Source organism: Carassius carassius, chromosome 35 (assembly GCF_963082965.1).
Source record: "Carassius carassius chromosome 35, fCarCar2.1, whole genome shotgun sequence".
NCBI classification, from domain to species: domain Eukaryota; kingdom Metazoa; phylum Chordata; class Actinopteri; order Cypriniformes; family Cyprinidae; genus Carassius; species Carassius carassius.
Window position 1 is genome coordinate 22,726,419 of NC_081789.1, and position 21,042 is coordinate 22,747,460.

Sequence of the window (21,042 nt, forward strand, 5' to 3'; positions counted from 1 at the left end):
TGGTGACCCATACTCGGAATTTGTGCTCTGCTTTTAACCCATCCAAAGTGCACACACACACAGCAGTGAACACACACACACTGTGAACACACACCCTGAGCAGTGGGCAGCCATTTATGCTGTGGCACCCGGGGAGCAGTTGGAGGTTCGGTGCCTTGCTCAAGGACACCTCAGTCGTGGTATTGAGGGTGGAGAGAGCGCTGTACATGCACTCACCCCACCTACAATTCCTACCAGCCCGAGACTCGAACTTGCAACCCTTGGATTGCAAGTCCAACACTCTAACTGTTAGGCCACGACTGCCCCCACGAAAGCCAAGGCAGAAGGGATGTTTAATATTGGTGGGTTCCTCACACAAATCTACTGTATGATTTTAAAAGACTTGGCATATGGTACGTTGCTCAAATAGCTTTTATGTCATTTTTGCAGTTCAAAAGCATCCTGAATAGAAGAAAGTAAGTCTTATGGATTTGAAACGACATGAGGGTGAGTAGATAATTAAAGTTTTGATTACATTTTCAAGTAAAAGGCATAAAATCCTTGTTAAAATGGCCAACAGCTTAAAATAGATTGGATGATTACATAATAAAAAAGGACAGTAAATTATATTACAAATATTACAGTACAGTGTTTGTCAGTTTACGTAGATTTTAAAAATAATAAATGTTCTGAATGAACAACAAACCTAAAGAAAAAAATGTGTGTGTGTATATATATATATATATATATATATATATATATATATAAAATAATTGTAATGTAAAAAATTATTATAATAAAATTACCGTTAGCTTTGTCCACAAACGCTCCTTGCGGAGAATCTGGAACACCCTTCCATACAGTGATAGACTTGGGATAACCAGGATCTATCATTTTCAAGTCTTCGTTATACCTCCAATACCTGCATATAGATAAACAGAGAAAGTGAAAACACACACATGGCCGAGCGTGCGCGCACACACACACACACACACACACACATGCATGCTGTGCACATACCTATCTCCTTTGAAGAAGTAGGTCTTGGCCACGTCCTCCCACCAGACGGCTGTCTCTATACTCTGCGCTGGCATGCCGTTTCCAAACATTGAGATGTCCTGCGGGTAACCAGGCTGTAGCATTGTGTCCTTGAACACCCAGAACTGCTTGCCTAGAAACAGCACAAGAACAAAGGAGAAATCAGGAGATTACAGTATTCAGCCCAGGGTCGATTTTGAGAACGTTCTGTCATTCAGCTCAGTCAAAGAAGGAAAATGTAAATGATGGAATCTATGAATTCTTTATGACTTGCTAATTTGTTCAAGTGTTGGTTCACATACCGCTGAAGGGTTTGCTGATTTTGGACAATTTATTGATTATATATTGTGATGATTTCAATCGCCTTTTTTCCACCAGTATATTCCCTGAAGTCTGTGTCATCAGTGCCATAGTGATTTCTTTCTGTGGCTATTGTGTTGGTGTTCATTTAGTGAATGGCGGTGAGGAAAAAATATGCCTTGATTGATTATACTGTATTTTGTTATTTTCTTAAGTATGTTATAAAATATACAAGTATTATTAAATGTTATTCTAATTATATATGGTACATATTACAAAATACTATATATATGTTTGTGTATATGTATATGTGTGTGTGTCTGTAATATATATATATATATATATATATATATATATATATATATATATATATATATATATATATATATGTATATATATGTATATATATATATATATATATATATATATATATATATATATATATGTATATATATATATATATATATATATAGTTCAAATTATTTTATGTTAATTTTTTTAATTAAAGGCAGCAGAATTTCTTTTTATGAATACAGTTTTACATTTTAATATAATTTTTATTCCATATTGTTATTATTATTATTATTATTATTATTATTATATGTGCAATGCAGTAATGATTATTAAATATTAGAATTAATTAAAGTTCTAAATGGACAATGGACATATACAGTACAGAATATATATACAGTATATATATATACTATATATATGAAACTTGCCTCAAATCACTGATAATCTGACACTGAGGTTATTGATACATTGATCATTTCCAGAAATGTCTGTGTCAGCAAAACCAAACATTCAATTTCACAGTTCAGGCACTTCCTGTTTGCCTTTAATTACCGTGAGCAGGCCTTCGGCCGCGCGTCCACCTCTGTTACTCAGACCTGACTTGTTAATGCCTTCAATTTAAAATGTCAGTGTGCTTTAAGAGAGCAGGGGCGCAGCGGGCCGTGTTTGTTTGAAGTCTGAGGGGTCAGAATAGGACAGGTCCGTCATTCTTCCTCTGGAAGAGGAAATGCCTGTCACGTCACCTGTGTCTTTCTCATGGCCCTCTCAGCGGGGTCACGGCCGAAGAGTGCGAGAGAGAACTCTGCAGACCCCTGGAACCTAGTGTGTGTGCGTTTGCTCATTAATGTCTGTGTTTTTTTTTTTTCAGTCATTGTACGAGTGTTTGTGAAAGTGAAATTGCAGGATGGTTTTATTGTAAATGTTAGCTGGAGGTCAACGTTATCCGGAACAACACATTTAAACGTCCAGATTTGGCCATGCTTTCTGACCTACTTAACTGCTCAGAGGTCAGTGTAAGTGATCCTCACTCTGTGCTGCTTTCCACAGGCAATGAGTGTGAGAAAAAAAAGTGTTTATTTGCTTCCACATGGACCACACACACTGTATACGAGCCCATGGGAAGAAAATCACAAATGTGATGAGTTTATAAGCTCAATCATAATGAGCTTGGTGTGATTTCAAACATTTCTCATCAAAAAAAAAAAAAAGTTTTTTTTCACATTCATTCATAGTTATTTTACTTTTTACTTTTTTATCAAGCAATCTAGTGTTAGAGTCCTTTTTTGCTTTTGTTAATTAAATTGTTCATATATGTAGTTTATTATATTTGTTATACTCCTTACTATATTGTATGTCAACTATTGAAGCCCATTTCTGCCTAAGAATACAAAATCAATAATTAATTTAGATTTTATTTCTCACAGTTTAAGGATTTACTTAAAGATTAACAATCTAAGGTAAATTTAATGCACAAAGTACACAATCACACACCGATAGATGGAAACAACATGTAATTGTTCCATGCATCCATGATTCAATCATCCCTCTTTCCTCTTGCGCTCTGATCTGATGCTAGAGATGTACGGTATTCAGGCAAATAAATAATGATAAAAACATGACAGGCACGGTGGGCTAAAGAGGTTGATTAGGCTCTCTGAATGCGGGAGACCATTCATCTAGTTTTCGAGGAACAAAAGCGTGTGGAAAACTGCTGTGTTTGTGTAGGTGTGTGTGTGTGTGTGTGTGTTTGTCATTATCTCATTTGTATCAGCCTCATCTTTTCCTCTTTAGCATTTTTCAACTCTCTCTCTCTTTCTCTCTCTCTCTCTCTCTCTCTCTCTCACACACACACACACACACACACACACACACACACACACACACACACACACAAACACACAAACACACAATCTTCCTCTCTTCCTCCCCCTTGGGAATAATATAGCTCTATATATTCAGGTCTGGTGTTTTCTACATGATTATACTGAAATGGACTGTTTTCCTCAGTTACACGTGCAGTATGAAAGTACAGTACTTCAGCTTTCCCTGCGCTGAGGGACAGCAATCTGATCTAGAAATCTTACCTTTGAAGAACACAAATTTGCCCTTGCTGTTCTCATAGACGGCGTCGATCTTGGGTGGCAGACCTCTCCAGAAGACATTGATGAGCATGGGGTAACCGGGCATCACAGTATTATCTCTGACCCTCCAAAACCAGTGGTCCTTCATAGAGAGAAGACACAGGAAGAAAAAAACCTTAGCTGAATGGTACATGTCAGATATCCCATAAGGCTTTGCATGTTGTTTCTTGAAGCACATAGTGGTCAATTCAAAGCTTTAGAAGTTAAGCCTTGAAAGCAGCTATTCTGTTGTTTACAAGTCATTGTGTTTAGGCCCAAAAAAGTATATTTTATAAATAACTCAAACCCAAACGGGAATAGTCCTGGCCTTCACCTGCTGTTTGGCCGCAGCTGCTCTCACTTCCAGCTCTGGATCCCACGTCACACATCTACAGCTTTGATGCCACTGCTGTGATGTCTCCAAGCTTGTTTAAACATTAGTGGTAAAACAGACATCGCTCTGTGGCTGCCGTAACAAATGTTCCCTCCTGGGCAGCTGCTATGAGTCCAGAAATCAAAATGTATAAAATAGCCACATGGAAATTTAATGTATTTCTTTCTCTCTTTCATGGTTCTCGGTAGACGCTGGAGGCTTTTTAGTCATATTGAAGAGCAAAGGATGCACATTAAGTGTGTAACTGATGTTTATCTGTGTGTTTTTTATCATGCTTGTGCTACTGAAGAGGATGATGGGATGATATAACATTTTAAATTGTATTATTTATAATAATTTAAACTATATGAACATACAAGAAATAATATATATTAAATCATTAAAATGTTAATATTTACATTTTAATAATTTCAATATAATAAAAAAATAATAAATATATGTGATATTTAATCTCTAATCATTCCAAACCTGTATGACTTTTTTTTTCCAAATTCTGAACATAAATATTTTCTAAAATAACATTGCTATATATATTTAAATTAAATATATTTTTACTAATATAATTAATATATTTTCATTATATTTTATAAAGAATATTATTCAATAATATAAACTAAGTTTTGTATAAATAATAATTCAATATTAAATACATTCAATAATAAAAAATAAAAAAAAAATAATAATTATTATTATTATTATTAATAGTTTAACTAAATAACAACGTTTGTGCAGGATTATTAGTTGATAAGACCTAATAAGTTACAATAATATACCTTGGTAATTAAACAACCTTGTTAATGTCATAAAAAAAGTTTTAATGAGATTCTCAGAATAGTTCTCATGTTTGTGCATAATTAAAAATTTTTTATATCTAATGTACATTTGCTTGTATAATAATAATTATTATTAAAATATGCAGTGCTATCAGAGCGATTAATATACTGATTAATGTTTATATAATGTTTATATAATTTATATATATATGTATATATATATATATATATATATATATATATGTAAATATATATATGAATATTTATTATAAATTTATTCCGGATGCAATTACAGTAATTTCAGTTAAGTGATTTGAAAGCAATAAAAATATTTATTTAAATATAAAATAAAAATAATGTATTTATAATATTATTATTTTAAATGGATAAACAAAAATAAATGGATTCAAATAAATGAAATAAAATGGATAAAGAAGTAGCATTTTCTGTCAAGCAGTCTCTATTTGTTCATTCTTTGACTTTTTTTTCTTCTGTCGAACATAATTATATTGTGCAGTGTAGCACAGCTGGAACATGACATCGACCAATCAGCATCCAGAAACACATCTCGTTTATATGCAATTCTGAGAGAAATTGCTGTGCACTGAAAGTCCGTTTCATCAGGACTGAATCTCTCAGAATGCAACTTAACAGCAAGTTTGAGCATAACATATGGCTCAAAGATGACAACTCCATTATTCTTCAAGCACACATTTGCTTCTCCTGACTAATCTTATATTGCAAATTGAATAGAATGTAATCTGACCATCAGTATCTCTAAAACTGAAGATGTCTTCTATTTTATCCTGCAGTAAGGCGCTCAGATGACACTTCTTCAGCCTGCTCCTCGCTGACAGCATTTTGTACTCGAATATAGAGACTTCACTCCTCAGATTTTGCACCACTACTTTGATTCCTCTTGTTCCTCACTGTAGCTAAAAATGTATCAAACAGAGCACAGCTATTTTGTTTATTAGTAGTGTTTGCTAAGTCTGACATCAGTAATACTTGTACAGTAGAATTCACTTTTGTATTACTTGTAACATACTCACTTAAATAATACCTCAAATTTGATTGGGTCCTGTGAGCAGTTACCTAGCAACATACTAAAAAACACTCAGAACACCTTAGCAACTGCATAACAATGCAAAAACAACACTCCAGTATTGTGGCTGGTTTTCTTCACTTTTATACACACTCCTCCGCCTCCTCATTCTTCTCTTACCAGCCTCTTCTATCACAAAACCAGAGAAAGACAAACAGATTGCCTGCCACTCTTTAATCACAGGGAAGCCCACACACACAACAGTGACCTTTGCACAGCTAGTAGATGCACCACATTCATCTGCATTTGCCTGACAGAAGAGCTTCAGCACACCTTACTTTTTAATTTACTATTAATATAATTCTATTTATTTAAGATTTAAGTTATCTTAAAACTATAGACAATAATCATTTAATAAAAAGGACCATAATTAATATTTGTGAACCAATAATAATTGTGCACCAATTGTGATTTTTGATCAAACTGGAGTAATGGCTTGTGTAAATTCAGCTTTACATCACCGAAATAAGTTTTATTTTAAATATATATTTAAATAAAAAACTGTTACATAAAATTGGGAAATATTATTACAATTTAATTTATCAATTTTACATTTTACGATTAAATAAATGCAGCCTCGGTGTGACTTTTTTCAAGAAAAATTCAAATGATTATTATTTCAAAACCTATTGACCAGGTGTGTGATATGAGTGAGTGTGTGTGTGTGTATATATGTGTATATATATTTATATTTATATTCACAACAATTTAGGGCTGCCCAAATTATTTGCTATAATTCTTGTTACTCAGTACCAATAAAATCAACTTAATGATAAATTCACCTTTTGTCTGTTATCTATATAATCTCTGCAAGACCTTAAAATGCAGGATGCTTGTGTTACAAAGGTGGTGGTGTGGGGATGCACAAATCTTGGAGCTTAAAAAATAGGCCACAGAGCAAAAATGTATTCTGCTTCATTCTGTAAGAAAGAGTGTCTTATGTGACCCTCTGTACCGCATTTTTTTTTTTTTTTTTTGGAACAGTCACTCTTAGAGAGAACATTTTCTGGTACAAGTTGGACTGTCTTCAGTTTAAAATATCTTTAATTTAGCTGTGTAACACATAGGAGTGAAATGTTAAAAATAATGTTATCGTACAGGAAGCAGCGTTAGGATTAAAGTAATTGAAGCACATGATGTTCACTGATTAGGATCTTCACAACTTCTTCTGATGCCATTTAATGAGCTTATAAAAGCTTCTATACAGTATGTGGTTGTTTAAAATGTCATATTTCCTGTTTAAATATGTGTATATATATTTATTTAAGGGTTATTAATTGTTAATGGAATCATTAAGGAAAAAGAGAAATTGAAATGGAGGTAAAATCTCTCAGTTTCTCATATTTCTCAGCCATACAGCTACATATCGATTAATTCAGATTAATTCAGATTAATTCAGATCAATGAAATTTGATTTGCTTTCACTAATGTTTGATTTTGCAGGACGAAGCAGTAAGTTATGAGAGCTCAGATCCAGATCCAGAGGTTTAGTCTGTATCACAGTGTATCAGCCAGCCAGTACTGAACACAGGGATGTGTGCGGGGAGATGCACTGGAAAGATGAAAGCAGTGCGAGCAGTGTGGTGCTGGGCAGCTTGAGAGCTCACTGCTGGGAGATCGGCCTCTAGCTCTCTGTTTCACAGTCTACAGATCCCTCACTGGACTGTGAAACTCTCCTCACAGGACTGGACGGAAGAGATCTGTCACTGGGCACAGACTTAAACCGCATCAAACAGCAGCACTCAGGAGACGGCCAGTCAGTTGAGTGAGTGAGTGAGACACACTCTCTTACACTTCAGACACACATACTTACTTACTATAGAGAGAGAGAGAGAGAGAGGGAGGGAGTGAGGAGGGAACTGACTGTTTATATTACTGGAGAAATGATAGAAAACAAAGCATGCTTTTATTTACAGCTGAAGAGAATGTACCTACAAACATCGCGAGACAGAGAAAGAGAGAAAGAGAATGCCTGAATAACTGAGCGTGCGAGAGAGAGAAGCGAGTGTAAAACTTTTTTGCAAATTAAGGTATTTTTAATCTAAATTCAGCATTTCCATCACTCGATTCTGATGCAATACTTCAAAATGCGCATAAAAGCAGGGTGATGGAAACCCAGCTAGAGACTGCCTGAATGACTGAGCACGTTCTCCGTCAGGTTACGTCATATTCATGAAAATAAAAATAGTTTGCGATGTCCTAAGAGTGATGTTGTCGTTATATCCTAATATCTTTTCATTGTTTAAGGGTAACATACTCCATCATGACTGGTGTCAGTGCTTTCCCCCCAGTCGTTTGTCCCAGCGTTTACCCCTCACGCCCATAGCTCCGCCCTCGCGCCAAGCTCGTGACCTGAAGAGTAGAGGAGTCGTTTTGAGGGGGAGGGAAGGTTATTGTTTTTAATTAAAGATTACGAGGGCACATGAATTAAAAAAATTATAATAATGAAGTGCACAGATAAATTATTTATAATAAACACTACAGAGTATTCCATTAAAAAATAAGAATTGTACATTTTTATTTCATGGTGACTTTAATTGTTTGGCATCACTAAATTTTTTATATATTAATTTATTCATACATTAATCAAGTATTGTAAAATATATAATCTAGTTGATATGTAGGTCAGTTATATATTTAATAGTATAGAAACTAAACAAATGTTTATTATTTGCAGATATTTAATTGTCAAAATAGTGAATTTGTGTCATTATCATTTGGCTTGTCTCAGCAAATAATGATATGCAAATAAATGCGATTATTAATCAGCATATCTTGTAATTAACTTGATTGTTTTTCACATGATTGACAGTCCTACTAATTATATTTTTAAGTGCCTGGAAGTTTCTGTTCTCAAATCAAACTTTCCCTAATGGTCCCTCTGAGTAATTGGTTGGTTGTCTGCAGTGATTGGTTGTCTGCAGATGACTATATTATCTCTATCCTCGTCTCTCAGCCAATCAGTTGCCAGTTGCATAAACTTAGCCACAATGTCAACTTCTCAGATTTAAAATAGACCTGTCTACATCTCTATGTAACTGACTTAAAGTTATGACCAGTCTAAAAGAAAAAATTGGATGACTAACATGAATAAACAGTCACAGGTTTCCCATCCATAACCGTGAGCTGCCAGTGTGAGGATCTGACACTGATATTACTGTGGATACGCTTCTGAGCTTAGATGGCAGACTTTAAGCATTTTACTGCACAGAAGTATGTTTGTGTTATTGTCTAGCTGTGATGATAGACTACTCCAGTTTACAGCATGCGAGAGAGCGAGCGACTGAGCGGGTAAGTGAGGAAATGTAACAGCATTCATGATAGATTTTGTTTTCCCAGAGGCGTCTGCCGTGAAACTGGGAGTGGAGACCAAATGACAAGATTAGAGCCCAACAAAAACCTCCTTCATGTGGAATATATCTACACGTCAGCATGAGTTTGGTGAATTCAGAAAAAAAGACACATTCTGACAAATGAATTCCATCTATTTTTACACAGAGAAAAATATACAGAAAACACTGGCTGTGTGTAAAGTGAGAGCAAAGTAAATCTGTGCTGCAGCCTTCAGAGATGTAAGATCTGCTTCACAAACACACTCAGATCACAACTACTGGACCCAGTCTTTATTCATATACATCTGAATAAATAGGATATTCATAAGTAAGCAAACGATACTTTTTTAGAAGAGTTTCCATTGTTAATCTGTTGACATTCACCAGCAAACCTCTATGGGTGCCCCTTGTGCAGTTAGTGGACATCAACTTCTTTCAAATGGTGCACTTGCCATAATTTATTTATTTATTTATTAAGTCATGGATTTTGTAGTCATCATCACCTCTTTGAAAACATAATGAGAACATGAGCTAAATTTTTTTTTTATATTTATAACTTTTTCATGCATTATATTTTATTTATATTTTAGTATATATATATTACAAAAAATAAATAAATAAATAAAAAATCACTTAATTTCACCAAGACTGCAATTACTTGATAAAAGGTATCAGTATATATATATATATATATATATATATATATATATATATATATATATATATATATATATATATATATACATACACACATATATACTGACCCCAAACTTTCAGTATAGTGCATATATACAGGTGCATCTCAATAAATTAGAATGTCATGGAAAAGTTCCTGTATTTCAGTAATTCAACTGAAATTGTGAAACTTATGTATTAAATAAATTCAATGCACATAAAATGAAGTTATTTAAGTCTTTGGTTCTTTTAATTGTGATGATTTTGGCTTGCATTTAACAAAAACCCACCAATTCCAAACAAATTAGAATACTTCATAAGTGAATTGTTGACCTTCTGGAAAGTATGTTCATTTACTCTACATGTACTCAATACTTGGTAGGGGCTCCTTTTGCTTTAATTGCTGCCTCAATTCGGCGTGGCATGGAGGTGATCAGTTTGTGGCACTGCTAAGGTGGTATGGAAGCCCAGGTTTCTTTGACAGTGGCCTTTCGCTCCTTTGCAATTTTTTGTCTTTTGTTTCTCATTTTCCTCTTGAAAATATCCCATAAATTCTCTATGGGGTTCAGGTCTGGTGAGTTTGCTGGCCAGTCAAGCACACCAACATCATCGTCATTTAATCAACTTTTGGTGCTTTTGGCAGTGTGGGCAGGTGCCAAATCCTGCTGTAAAATGAAATCAGCATCTTCAAAAAGCTGACCAGCAGAAGGAAGCATGAAGTGCTCCAAAATTCCTTGGTAAACAGGTGCAGTGACTTTGGTTTTCAAAAAACACAATGGACCAACACCAGCAGATGACATTGCACCCCAAATCATCACAGACTGTGGAAACTTAACACTGGACTTCAAGCAACTTGGGCTATGAGCTTCTCCAGCCTTCCTCCAGACTCTAGGACCTTGGTTTCCAAATGAAATGCAAAACTTGCTCTCATCTGAAAGAGGACTTTGGACCACTGGGCAACAGTGGCAACAGAAGAGTTCTTCTTCTCCTTAGCCCAGGTAAGACACCTCTGACATTGTCTGTGGTTTAGGAGTGGCTTAACAAGAGAAATACTACAAATGTAGCCAAATTCCTTGACACGTCTGTGTGTAGTGGCTCTTGATGCCTTGACTCCAGCCTCACTCCATTCCTTGTGAAGTTCACTCAAATTCTTGAATCGATTTTGCTTGACAATCCTCATAAGGCTGCGGTTCCCTCGGTTGGTTGTGCATCTTTTTCTTCCACACTTTTTCCTTCCACTCAACTTTCTGTTAACATGCTTGAATACAGCACTCTGTGAACAGCCAGCTTCTTTGGCAATTAATATTTGTGGCTTACCCTCCTTGTGAAGGGTGTCAATGATTGTCTTCTGGACAACTGTCAGATCAGCATTCTTCCCCATGATTGTGTAGCCTGGTGATCCAAACTGAGATACCATTTTGAAGGCTCAGGAAAGTTGATTAGCTGATTGGCATGTCATAATATTCTAATTTGTTGAGATTGTTGGTTTTTGTTAAATGTGAGCCAAAATCATCACAATTAAAAGAACCAAAGACTTAAACTACTTCCGTCTATGCGCATTTAATTTATTAAATACAAACCCCATTCCCAAAAAGTTGGGACACTGTACAAATTGTGAATAAAAACAGAATGCAATGATGTGGAAGTTTCAAATTTCAATATTTTATTCAGAATACAACATAGATGACATATCAAATGTTTAAACTGAGAAAATGTATCATTTTAAGGGAAAAATAAGTTGATTTCAAATTTCATGGCATTAACACATCTCAAAAAAATTAGGACAAGGCCATGTTTACCACTGTGTGGCATCCCCTCTTCTTTTTATAACAGTCTGCAAACGTCTGGGGACTGAGTAGACAAGTTGCTCAAGTTTAGGAATAGGAATGTTGTCCCATTCTTGTCTAATACAGGCTTCTAGTTGCTCAACTGTCTTAGGTCTTTGTCACATCTTCCTCTTTATGATGCACTAAATGTTTTCTATGGGTGAAAGATCTGGACTGCAGGCTGGCCATTTCAGTACCCGGATCCTTCTTCTATGCAGCCATGCTGTTGTAAATGATGTGGTATGTGGAGTGGCATTGTCATGTTGGAAAATGCAAGGTCTTCCCTGAAAGAGACGATGTCTGGATGGGAGCATGTGTTGTTCTAGAACTTGGATATACCTTTCAGCATTGATGGTACCTTTCCAGATGTGTAAGATATGTGCCCATGCCACACACACTCATGCAACCCCATACCATCAGAGATGCAGGCTTCTGAACTGAGCGCTGATAACAACTTGGATTGTCCTTGTCCTCTTTAGTCCGGATGAGTTTTTCCAAAAAGAACCTCAAATTTTTATTTGTCCGACCACAGAACAGTTTTCCACTTCGCCACAGTCCATTTTAAATGAGCCTTGGCCCAGAGAAAACACCTGCACTTCTGGATCATGTTTAGATATGGCACGGTGGATTGTGTCCACCGGCAATGTTTTCTGGAAGTATTCCTGAGTGAAGTTTATGAGATTTGTAAATTATTCCATTCCTTTTTTACTCACAATTTGTACAGTGTCCCAACTTTTTTGGAATTGGGTTTGTACACGAGTTTCACAATTTGAGTTGAATTACTGAAATAAATGAACTTTTCCAAGACATTCTAATTTATTGAGATGCACCTCTATGTATGTATTTTAAAGTAATATTTGCGCTACTTGTGAAATTTTAAAGATGCATAGGAGATGAAAATCTAACAGTAGACCAATAATAATAACACTAATGCTTTGTCAATGTACTTCAATACTGATCCTTGTGAAAAACACTTAAGAAGCCTTCTGTTGCTATGGCTACTTTTGTATGTAAGCATATATTTGGCACCATGTGCATTCTGATTAACTTTTGATTACATAATATTACACAACATTACACAAAACGGCTGTTTCCTAAGTAGAACTAAACAGTGTAGATTATCTTCCTTCCATGAGCCTCCCTTTATCTTTCTCTCACTGGTGAGGTTGAAGCTTTCATTAGCAGGGTCAGAGCTCTATAATCCGCACCCTGCCATCCATACAGTGATTGCTAACACTCAGCTATCCTGATACACTCAACTATCACACTGGAGGGTTATGGACTCATTGAAGGCATCTCTCAGGTTCAGCGAGCAAAGAAATGCTCATTGGCTTTGACTAATAGGCCACTTTCCTTTAGTACAAGCGCTGAGGGAACAAAGAGAAAACACCCACACACAGGGAGGCGTAACGCTGGCTGAAACGCTTCCTGCGGCCGCCACGTGTGTGTGTGTGTGTGTGTCTTTGTCAGCTGAAGCTGCCAGCGCTCTAAATACAGCATTGAAGTGGCAGTTATGAGACCATACGTTTGAAATGAGCTTGTTTCATATTGTAATTAAGACATTTGAATCTGTTTGTTTTGTGTATTTCTGACAGGCACTGAATGCCTCATTCGTTGGCTTACCTTGAAAACAAACATCTCTCTCCTGAGGATGGCTAGCGTGTTGAAGTCTCCGTCACAGATGTCTGGCTTGGCGTTGGGGTGCACTGGTTTGTCGCCGGTCGGTATTCGTGGGGGTCGCGTCTGCCTGTCGTTTTTGCGTGGATCTGCGGGAGGGTGCGAGCGGGCTGGTGGGATCGTTGGTAGGGGTCTCGTGGGCTGGGTAAGTTTATCTGGAGGTCCTGAAGAGAGGGAGAGAGATAAGGGTTTTCAAACACTAAATGTTTTCCAGTTTTTAGTGATTTATGTTCATCACAATTAAGGTGGTTGTAATCAAAAACCTCCTCATAAATGGCAAAATCTTGTCGCATAATTCAGTCTAAATTCAATATTTATGTGCCATTAGCTTTACAATAGTAAACAGCCTACATTTAAGCTAATGCACTACACTACTTTCCGGAATAATACATTTTTAGGAATAATACATTTAATGATTCTTTAAATATTGTGTTTTATCATGATGCGGTTTTATTATATTTTATAAAAGCAATCTTAAAGGGGTTTTAGAGGCTAAATGCATTGCATAGAAATGCCCCTAAACCATTGTACTATTTTTTTTTTATTTCTGTGGACGCTTTTATATCAAGACATATAAAATAAATAATTCAATAAGTATTGAAATAAAAAAAATGATAATAATAAATAAATTAAATAATAATTACATTAATATTAAAAATGTTATTATTATAAATCGTGTATTATAAAAAATAGCCTAACTTTATATTTGTTTGATTATTGTGTTTATATAAAATGTATAAATACCCCTTACCCCTTGTACACTAGTATATTAATTTATTAAATTTCTGTTGTCACTTTTATAAAGACATATAAAATAAATCATTCAATAAGTATTTAAAAAAGTACTTTTATTATAAATCTTATATTACAAAAAAAAATCACCTTATTTAAATATTTTTCATAAATTATATTAGATTTTATTTATATTATAGTATATGTTACAATTAGGGTACCAATTTTTAAGTTATATATTTCAGTAGCCTAACCTCGGTTCAGATTATGAATATTTTGTTAATATAACACTTTTAAAACTGATTACATGTGTATATCAGCAATCTTTGCTTTGATTGCTCACCCAACAAGTTTTGTCATTTTGCCAGGTTTTTACATTTAAATGATACTGTGTGTGTGTGTGTGTGTGTGTATATGTATATATATATATATATATATATATATGGTATAAAAAAGTGCTATCATGAGCTCTCGCATCAATTACAGTCCAGCATACACCTCAATTATCTGTGGACTCATTATCACAGCACAGCAGACGGCTGACCTGCGCTGAAGAGTTCAAGCTGTTAGCACAATGAACTAAGACGTCAGATTTTTGGAAGAGCCGACGGAACGCTACAAGCCTGCAGATCAAGAGGTCAAGAAATCCTCTGTGAGTATGAAAGGATAGGTGATTAAATGGAGGAAATAATGAATGATTTTAAGTATGAATCAGGAAAGGAGGCGGCCTGACAGGATTAGCCCTCTGGAGATGCGAGCGGCCCGCAGAACCACAGAGAGGAGTGACTGTCAGAAATCAAATCTCCTGAAATAGAGCGAGGATTACAGGCCTTCACGTTACATAACACAGGGCCAACGAAACCGAGATCTGCTCTTGTGAGAGTGATGGATATTGAGAGAACGTGGTCGGGAATGTGTGTGTGATACATAAGATGTACGAGTATCTCCACCCTCAGCGGTCTCATCCTGTGTCAGGAGGAGGAAAGAGGAAGACCAAAGGGACGGACGTTGGATGGGGTCCAGGAAAGAGGATCTGAACATCTCAGGAACGTGCATTTTAGTGTTTTTCTGGATGGGGGTGGAGGAGCAGAGGGAAACATAAAGCAGTAGATTTTTACATTTTATAAGAAAACGTGAATGGTTGCCAGGGTGTTGCTATGTGGTTGCTAAAGGGGTTCTGATTTGAGCTACACACTGTGGTTTAATATTTAGTGTTACACTGTAAAAAAAAAAAAAAAAGATGTAGGATTTCCTTTTAAACATTTTACTAGACAATTTCACAAATAAAAAAACAAGTAACTATGCAAACTTGTTTATGCCATGAAATAAAAAATAAATAAATAAGGTAACTGTAACTTTTTAAAACGTATTTTATCTTGACTTTTTTATTTATTTAGAGTTTATATCTCAAATTTGACTTTTGTCTCACAATTCTAAAAAAACATAAATTCTTATTTTTAATAGGTCTTCACTTAAAGGTTCTTGGTCGCACAACTAAACATAAGACTGATGTCTTCACTTTCAGGTCAAGACGTTATCAATCAAATGATCACCAGCCAATGAGAATGCACCACTGCTAGACCCGCCCCCATGAGGAATATGTGCCAAAACGGTGAACAAAAACTCAGCGTAAATGAAGACTTCAGAAGCGTTAGCCAATTTTTTTTTTCTTGCTGTTTCAAAGATATTTTATTCATTTTCAGTTTAGATTTTCATTAGTTTCTTGAGAAGTTACATCCTGAATTAAAGACCAAAATCTAATTTTCCATAAATTCTGAGAAGAAAAAAAAAAACTTTAAATTGTGACGCATATACTCAGAAGTAAAAGAAAGAAGATTTAATTGTCATATCTAAACTCAGAATTGCAACTTCATGACTCTGAATTCTGAGGAAAAACCTTAGAATTGTGAGATAAAAAGTTGAATTTACCTATTTTTATTCTTTTACTCTGTGGTGGAAAAAATCTTTCATGAATAATGAAATGAAAATGAAATGAAATAAAAACAATAAAATAAAATAAAAACCAGACTGAAATAGCATTTTATTGTGAAACATACTCCAATAATCTGTTTTACTTACTTCGAAAAAACAGATGGATCCAGTGCAGAAAAAGTATATAGTGAATTGAATGTGTTCTGTGTAAATCTTACCGTAAATCTTCTGGATGCCCTGCAGATCGTCATGTGGCAGTCTGAAGTTCTCTGTGTCCATGTACTGGTAGAAGGGGGCCATGATGGCAGTTGGGTCGTTGGAGTGCTCCAGGCCTAGCGCGTGACCCAGCTCATGTACTGCTACCAGGAAGAGATCGTTCCCTGTACACACAAAACACACACATATCAGTTAGTTAGACACTGAGACACACTGCAGCACACATAAAACCATTTAAATCACTGTAAACTATTACGATGAAAGTACCACATCTGGGTTAAGATGCCATTAAAACTCCCCGATGACCCTTTTTTGAGTTGTTGGCACTTTTTAGTCAAAACATCTGTGTTAACCATGTGTTCTGATTCCCAAACCAATGATTCATATGAGTTGATTTATTTGAGGGAATCAAAACACACTGACTCTTGTCTAAATCGTTTTAGTAAATTTCATAAATCAGAAACATACAGTGTGACCTTTGTAGTTTGATTCTCAAACGAACAACTCTTAACGAGCCATCTCTTTTTTTTGTGAATCAGAATAAACAAATGATTCTTATGAGTGAGTCCTTTTTCAGTGTATCAAAACAAACGATTTTTACAAACTGGTTCTTTTTTAGTGAGTTTAAAACAATACAGTGTGACCACTGTAGTCCCGTCCCCAAATAAACAACTCTTAAAAGCCATATTTATGTGAATTAAAATGTACAAATGATACTTGAAAGCTATCTTTTGTGAATAAAAACAAACATGATTCTTATGAGCTGGTTCTTAATATCTAAAGTCGCTTTTATCCAAAGTCGCTAAATCAATGTGAATGTAAATATAATTTTTTTGTGAATGAAAGCAGACAAATTACTCTTTAGTTGGTTCCTTTTTTTTCTCAAAGCAAACAAATCATTCTTATTAAATAGTTGGTAGCAAATTGAACCAAAACAAACAAATGACTTTTATTGGCTGGTTCTTTTTTAGTGAATCAAAATGAATGAATGACTCTTATGAGCTGATTGTTTTTAGTGAGTCAAAAATATACTGTTCGACCCTTTGTAGTATGATTCACAAATTCTTATACCTACATTTTTCTTTTTGCAGAATATCCTGTTTCATATATCACATACACAACATGGTTTGTGAACATCATTCATGTTCGCTTTAAACAGTATTATTTCCGAATTAGTTTTGAGCAGTAATGAGGATCCATTTATTATGTTATATAACACATACTGAATCATGAGACATATATATATGTACCCAGCCAGTGCTCGTTCGCACATGAGCTCTAAAAGAAAAAAATCCACTATATTTACAGCAAATGTGTCAGAGCGCATTATGATATGTCAGAATCAAAGCTGCTGTCTGCCTGTGTGCGTGTGGTTGTTTGTGTGCGTAATTGTAATCCATCTCTGTTTCCACTCCAGAATACCTCATCCAGAGTAACTACAGCTACTGCTGGGATTCATTACAGTGTGAACCCTGTCACTACACACCCTCACATCAAACATCCATGCAGAGCATCTTCCCTCTGTGCACAAATGGAAAACCCCACCCAATTCGCCCTGTGATGGTTTGGAGCGGGACTTTACACCACAGGCCAGAAAACAGTCCAAACACCAAAGGAAGGCAGACATTATGCGATGGTTAATGTGAACCGCAGAGGACAGAGCGACCATGAAGGCCACATCAGCAGCTACAAACCGACATCTGTCTTTTCTCTTCTCCTGTATTTATGACTCACTCTGTCTCTCTATCTTTCCCTCTTTTATCTGCCTGTACCAATTGATCTGACACATTTTTTATTCAGTCTACTTGTGTTTTGTGTAAACTGCTTGGTGCAGGAGAAGCAGATCAAATGATGCGTTTTGCATTCCTGTATATTTCGGTCTATTTCTGCACATGGAACATCACCCTGGAGAATTTGCCAGCTAGATTACACAATTGACCAAACGCTACTGAGCAAACAAAACACATGAGACCAGTTACAGTTCTGTTATCAGAGAAAAAATATTAGTTTGGTAGGGTATTAGAAGGAAACAAACTGTACGTACAGTACACAACACAAGCGTTATTAAGAATTTACGAGTAAAGGGACAGCGGGAGTGCTAGAACGAGATCTGAAGAGACTTTGTAGGAAATTGGGCTGCATTGGAACTGTCTGAAATTAGAAAGATCACTAGTAGTATTTTTCAAAAGTCTTTATGCATAAATCATCTCGTTGTTTACACCACAGCCATATATGACACTGAAATCCTAGACTTAAATATAAAGAGGGATCAGAGCAATCTACAGCCATCTGGGCTCTTTTAATTAAAGAGATAGTTCACCCATAAACTGTTTTCCAAGTAAAAGATGACAGAATTTTCATTTTTGGGTGAAATGTCCCTTAAAGGCAGGGTATAACCACCCGGCAACCACATGGCAACATGCTAGCATCCACATAGTCATGGCCACCCCAAAGCAGGCAAAACACCATTTATATTTTGTCATAAAATGTAAAAATGTAGTTCATTTAAGCTCTCTCCACCGAAAAAAAAGGATAAAACTAGTGCAAGATAGAGAGATTAATCAAAAACATTTGAGCATTCCCAAACAATGACTCTTACGAGTCAATCGGTGAGTCAAAAACAGTGCAGCTAGTGTATTTTAGTGCAAGAGCGGTATCGTTAAATTCCCAAATGATTGACTCTGGTTTGAATGAGCCAGAGCTTCAAAGTTCTAAAAAGAATAATATGATTTTACCACGGTAAATGTCCAATGAAACATGATAATACCATGGTACTTTAATGTATACCTATGTACTAAATGATTACCATATTTATTTACATGGAACTCCTAGGTCTTTAATAAATATGATTTTGAGACGGTAAATGTCCAAAAAGCAAGGTAATAGTGTGGTACTTTCATATATATCATGATACTGAAAAAATTCCATGGTTGTCCAAAATGTCCAAAAAACATGGTAATACCATGGTGTTTTGATATATGGCTTGATTAAATTAAAATTTAAGTACCATTGTATTTATATGGTACTCAAAGTAACTTAAATAATACTGTGTCATTGCCATAGTAAATGTCCAATGAAACATGGCAACGCTATTGATGGTACTGAATGATTTCCATATATTAAGATATCATGGTACTCTAAGGTGTGGCAAAAATACTTTAAAAATTACCATGATTTTACCACGATATAAGCTTGCAAAAAGCACAAAGGTATTTTGGGGACATTTAGCATAACTGAACGGTGCTATTCTTGGATGTACCTTGAAGTAGCATGTAAAAACAATGGTACTAAGCCAAGTTTCCAAGTACCATAATATTACCATCTCTGCACCATGGTACTAACATTTTTGTAAGCTAAGAAAAAATAAAAAAAAACATTTGGTACAGTTGGTACATGTGTCCCATCATGCAGGAGAGAATAAGTAAAATGTTCCCCACTCTCTTTTCTCTCTCTCTCTCTAACACACACACACACACACACACACACACCTTCTTTCTAATGTCAGTTTCACTTCTAGTCAAATGAGCGATGTCTTTTTAATCCGCACTATGAACTTCCTACTCACACGGCCCGACACACACACACACACACACACACACTCACTCGACTCCAGAGACCTGGGCTCTGATTACAGATGATGGATCCATCCGCTTAATTTCAAACACGAGATGGGAAATGTCGAAGTGGATCATCCCGCACCGCTGAATGATTGACAAGCGTTTCTGCCACTGCACTGCCAAGAAATTATTTTCATGACAGCGAACGGCTTGATAAACGTCAAAGGATATGACATCACTCAGTGTTTCTCAAGGGAATGGAGAGCAATTCGAAAGGCAAGAACGTGTGAATGCGTTTGAACATTTGTGACGCGGAGGCACCAGGCATCTTCAAAACACACAAAGACATCAGTCAGGATACCCTCGGGTCACGTTACACCCTTCTTATATCCCATTCGGATATCCTCTCTGCTGGAGGACAAACGTCCTGTTCAACTAAAGATGGAAAGCACTGCTTTAAGAGGACAAGAACTCTATTTCATTAATTTAACTTCGTTAGTGCCTTCCTCTTTCTAGCCTGGCTATTACAATGCTAAATCTGTTTCTACACTGGTGTAAAGCTATCGGTGGCCCACACTTACAGCCTTGTCAACAGGATTTTAGTGAAAACAGTAAACGCCTGAGGCATACAGGTCTCTTTGAGAGAAATACTTTTCCTGTCTTTTAAAGTGAACTGCGTTTGATTTTCCCCTACGATTTTTTCCTTCTGCGCAATAAGCTTTTGCAGTAGTATCTATTATATCATCACATCACATGGAGATCATGAACAAAACTGTGTGAAACTGTTATAAAGGTGTAAATGTTTGACTAACTTCAGCCTGTTTGATGTGTTGCTGTTGGCTTAAGCAAATTCAGCAAATACTAGTAATAATAATTATTATGTATTTATATTATATTATATATTATACATTTGTGGTTAATTACAAAAACAAAAAAAACAAAAAAAAAACAAATCCAAGCAGCTTTGTCATTATTGTTAACAATCACTGGCATAGACAAGTGCAGGGCTCTCTTATTTATCCCCACAGATTATAATTGGTCCATTCTGATCAGTGAAGAAAAGTAGCTTGTACCATTCAGCAAGACTTGCTA

The 21,042-nt window shown here is 35.7% G+C and overlaps 1 protein-coding gene across 2 annotated transcripts in view; it reads right to left on the reverse strand.

The window, feature by feature from the left end:
* Positions 1-21,042, reverse strand: part of LOC132116250 (matrix metalloproteinase-16-like) — a 77,427-nt gene that overhangs the window by 4,561 nt on the left and 51,824 nt on the right. For both annotated transcript variants that reach the window (XM_059524992.1, XM_059524991.1), the window contains 5 exons: positions 16,396-16,557; positions 13,460-13,677; positions 3,696-3,834; positions 1,000-1,150; positions 786-901 (listed from right to left, as the gene is read on the reverse strand). In XM_059524992.1, the coding sequence (XP_059380975.1) occupies positions 786-901; positions 1,000-1,150; positions 3,696-3,834; positions 13,460-13,677; positions 16,396-16,557 (786 nt within the window). The remainder of the gene's footprint in view (positions 1-785; positions 902-999; positions 1,151-3,695; positions 3,835-13,459; positions 13,678-16,395; positions 16,558-21,042) is intronic.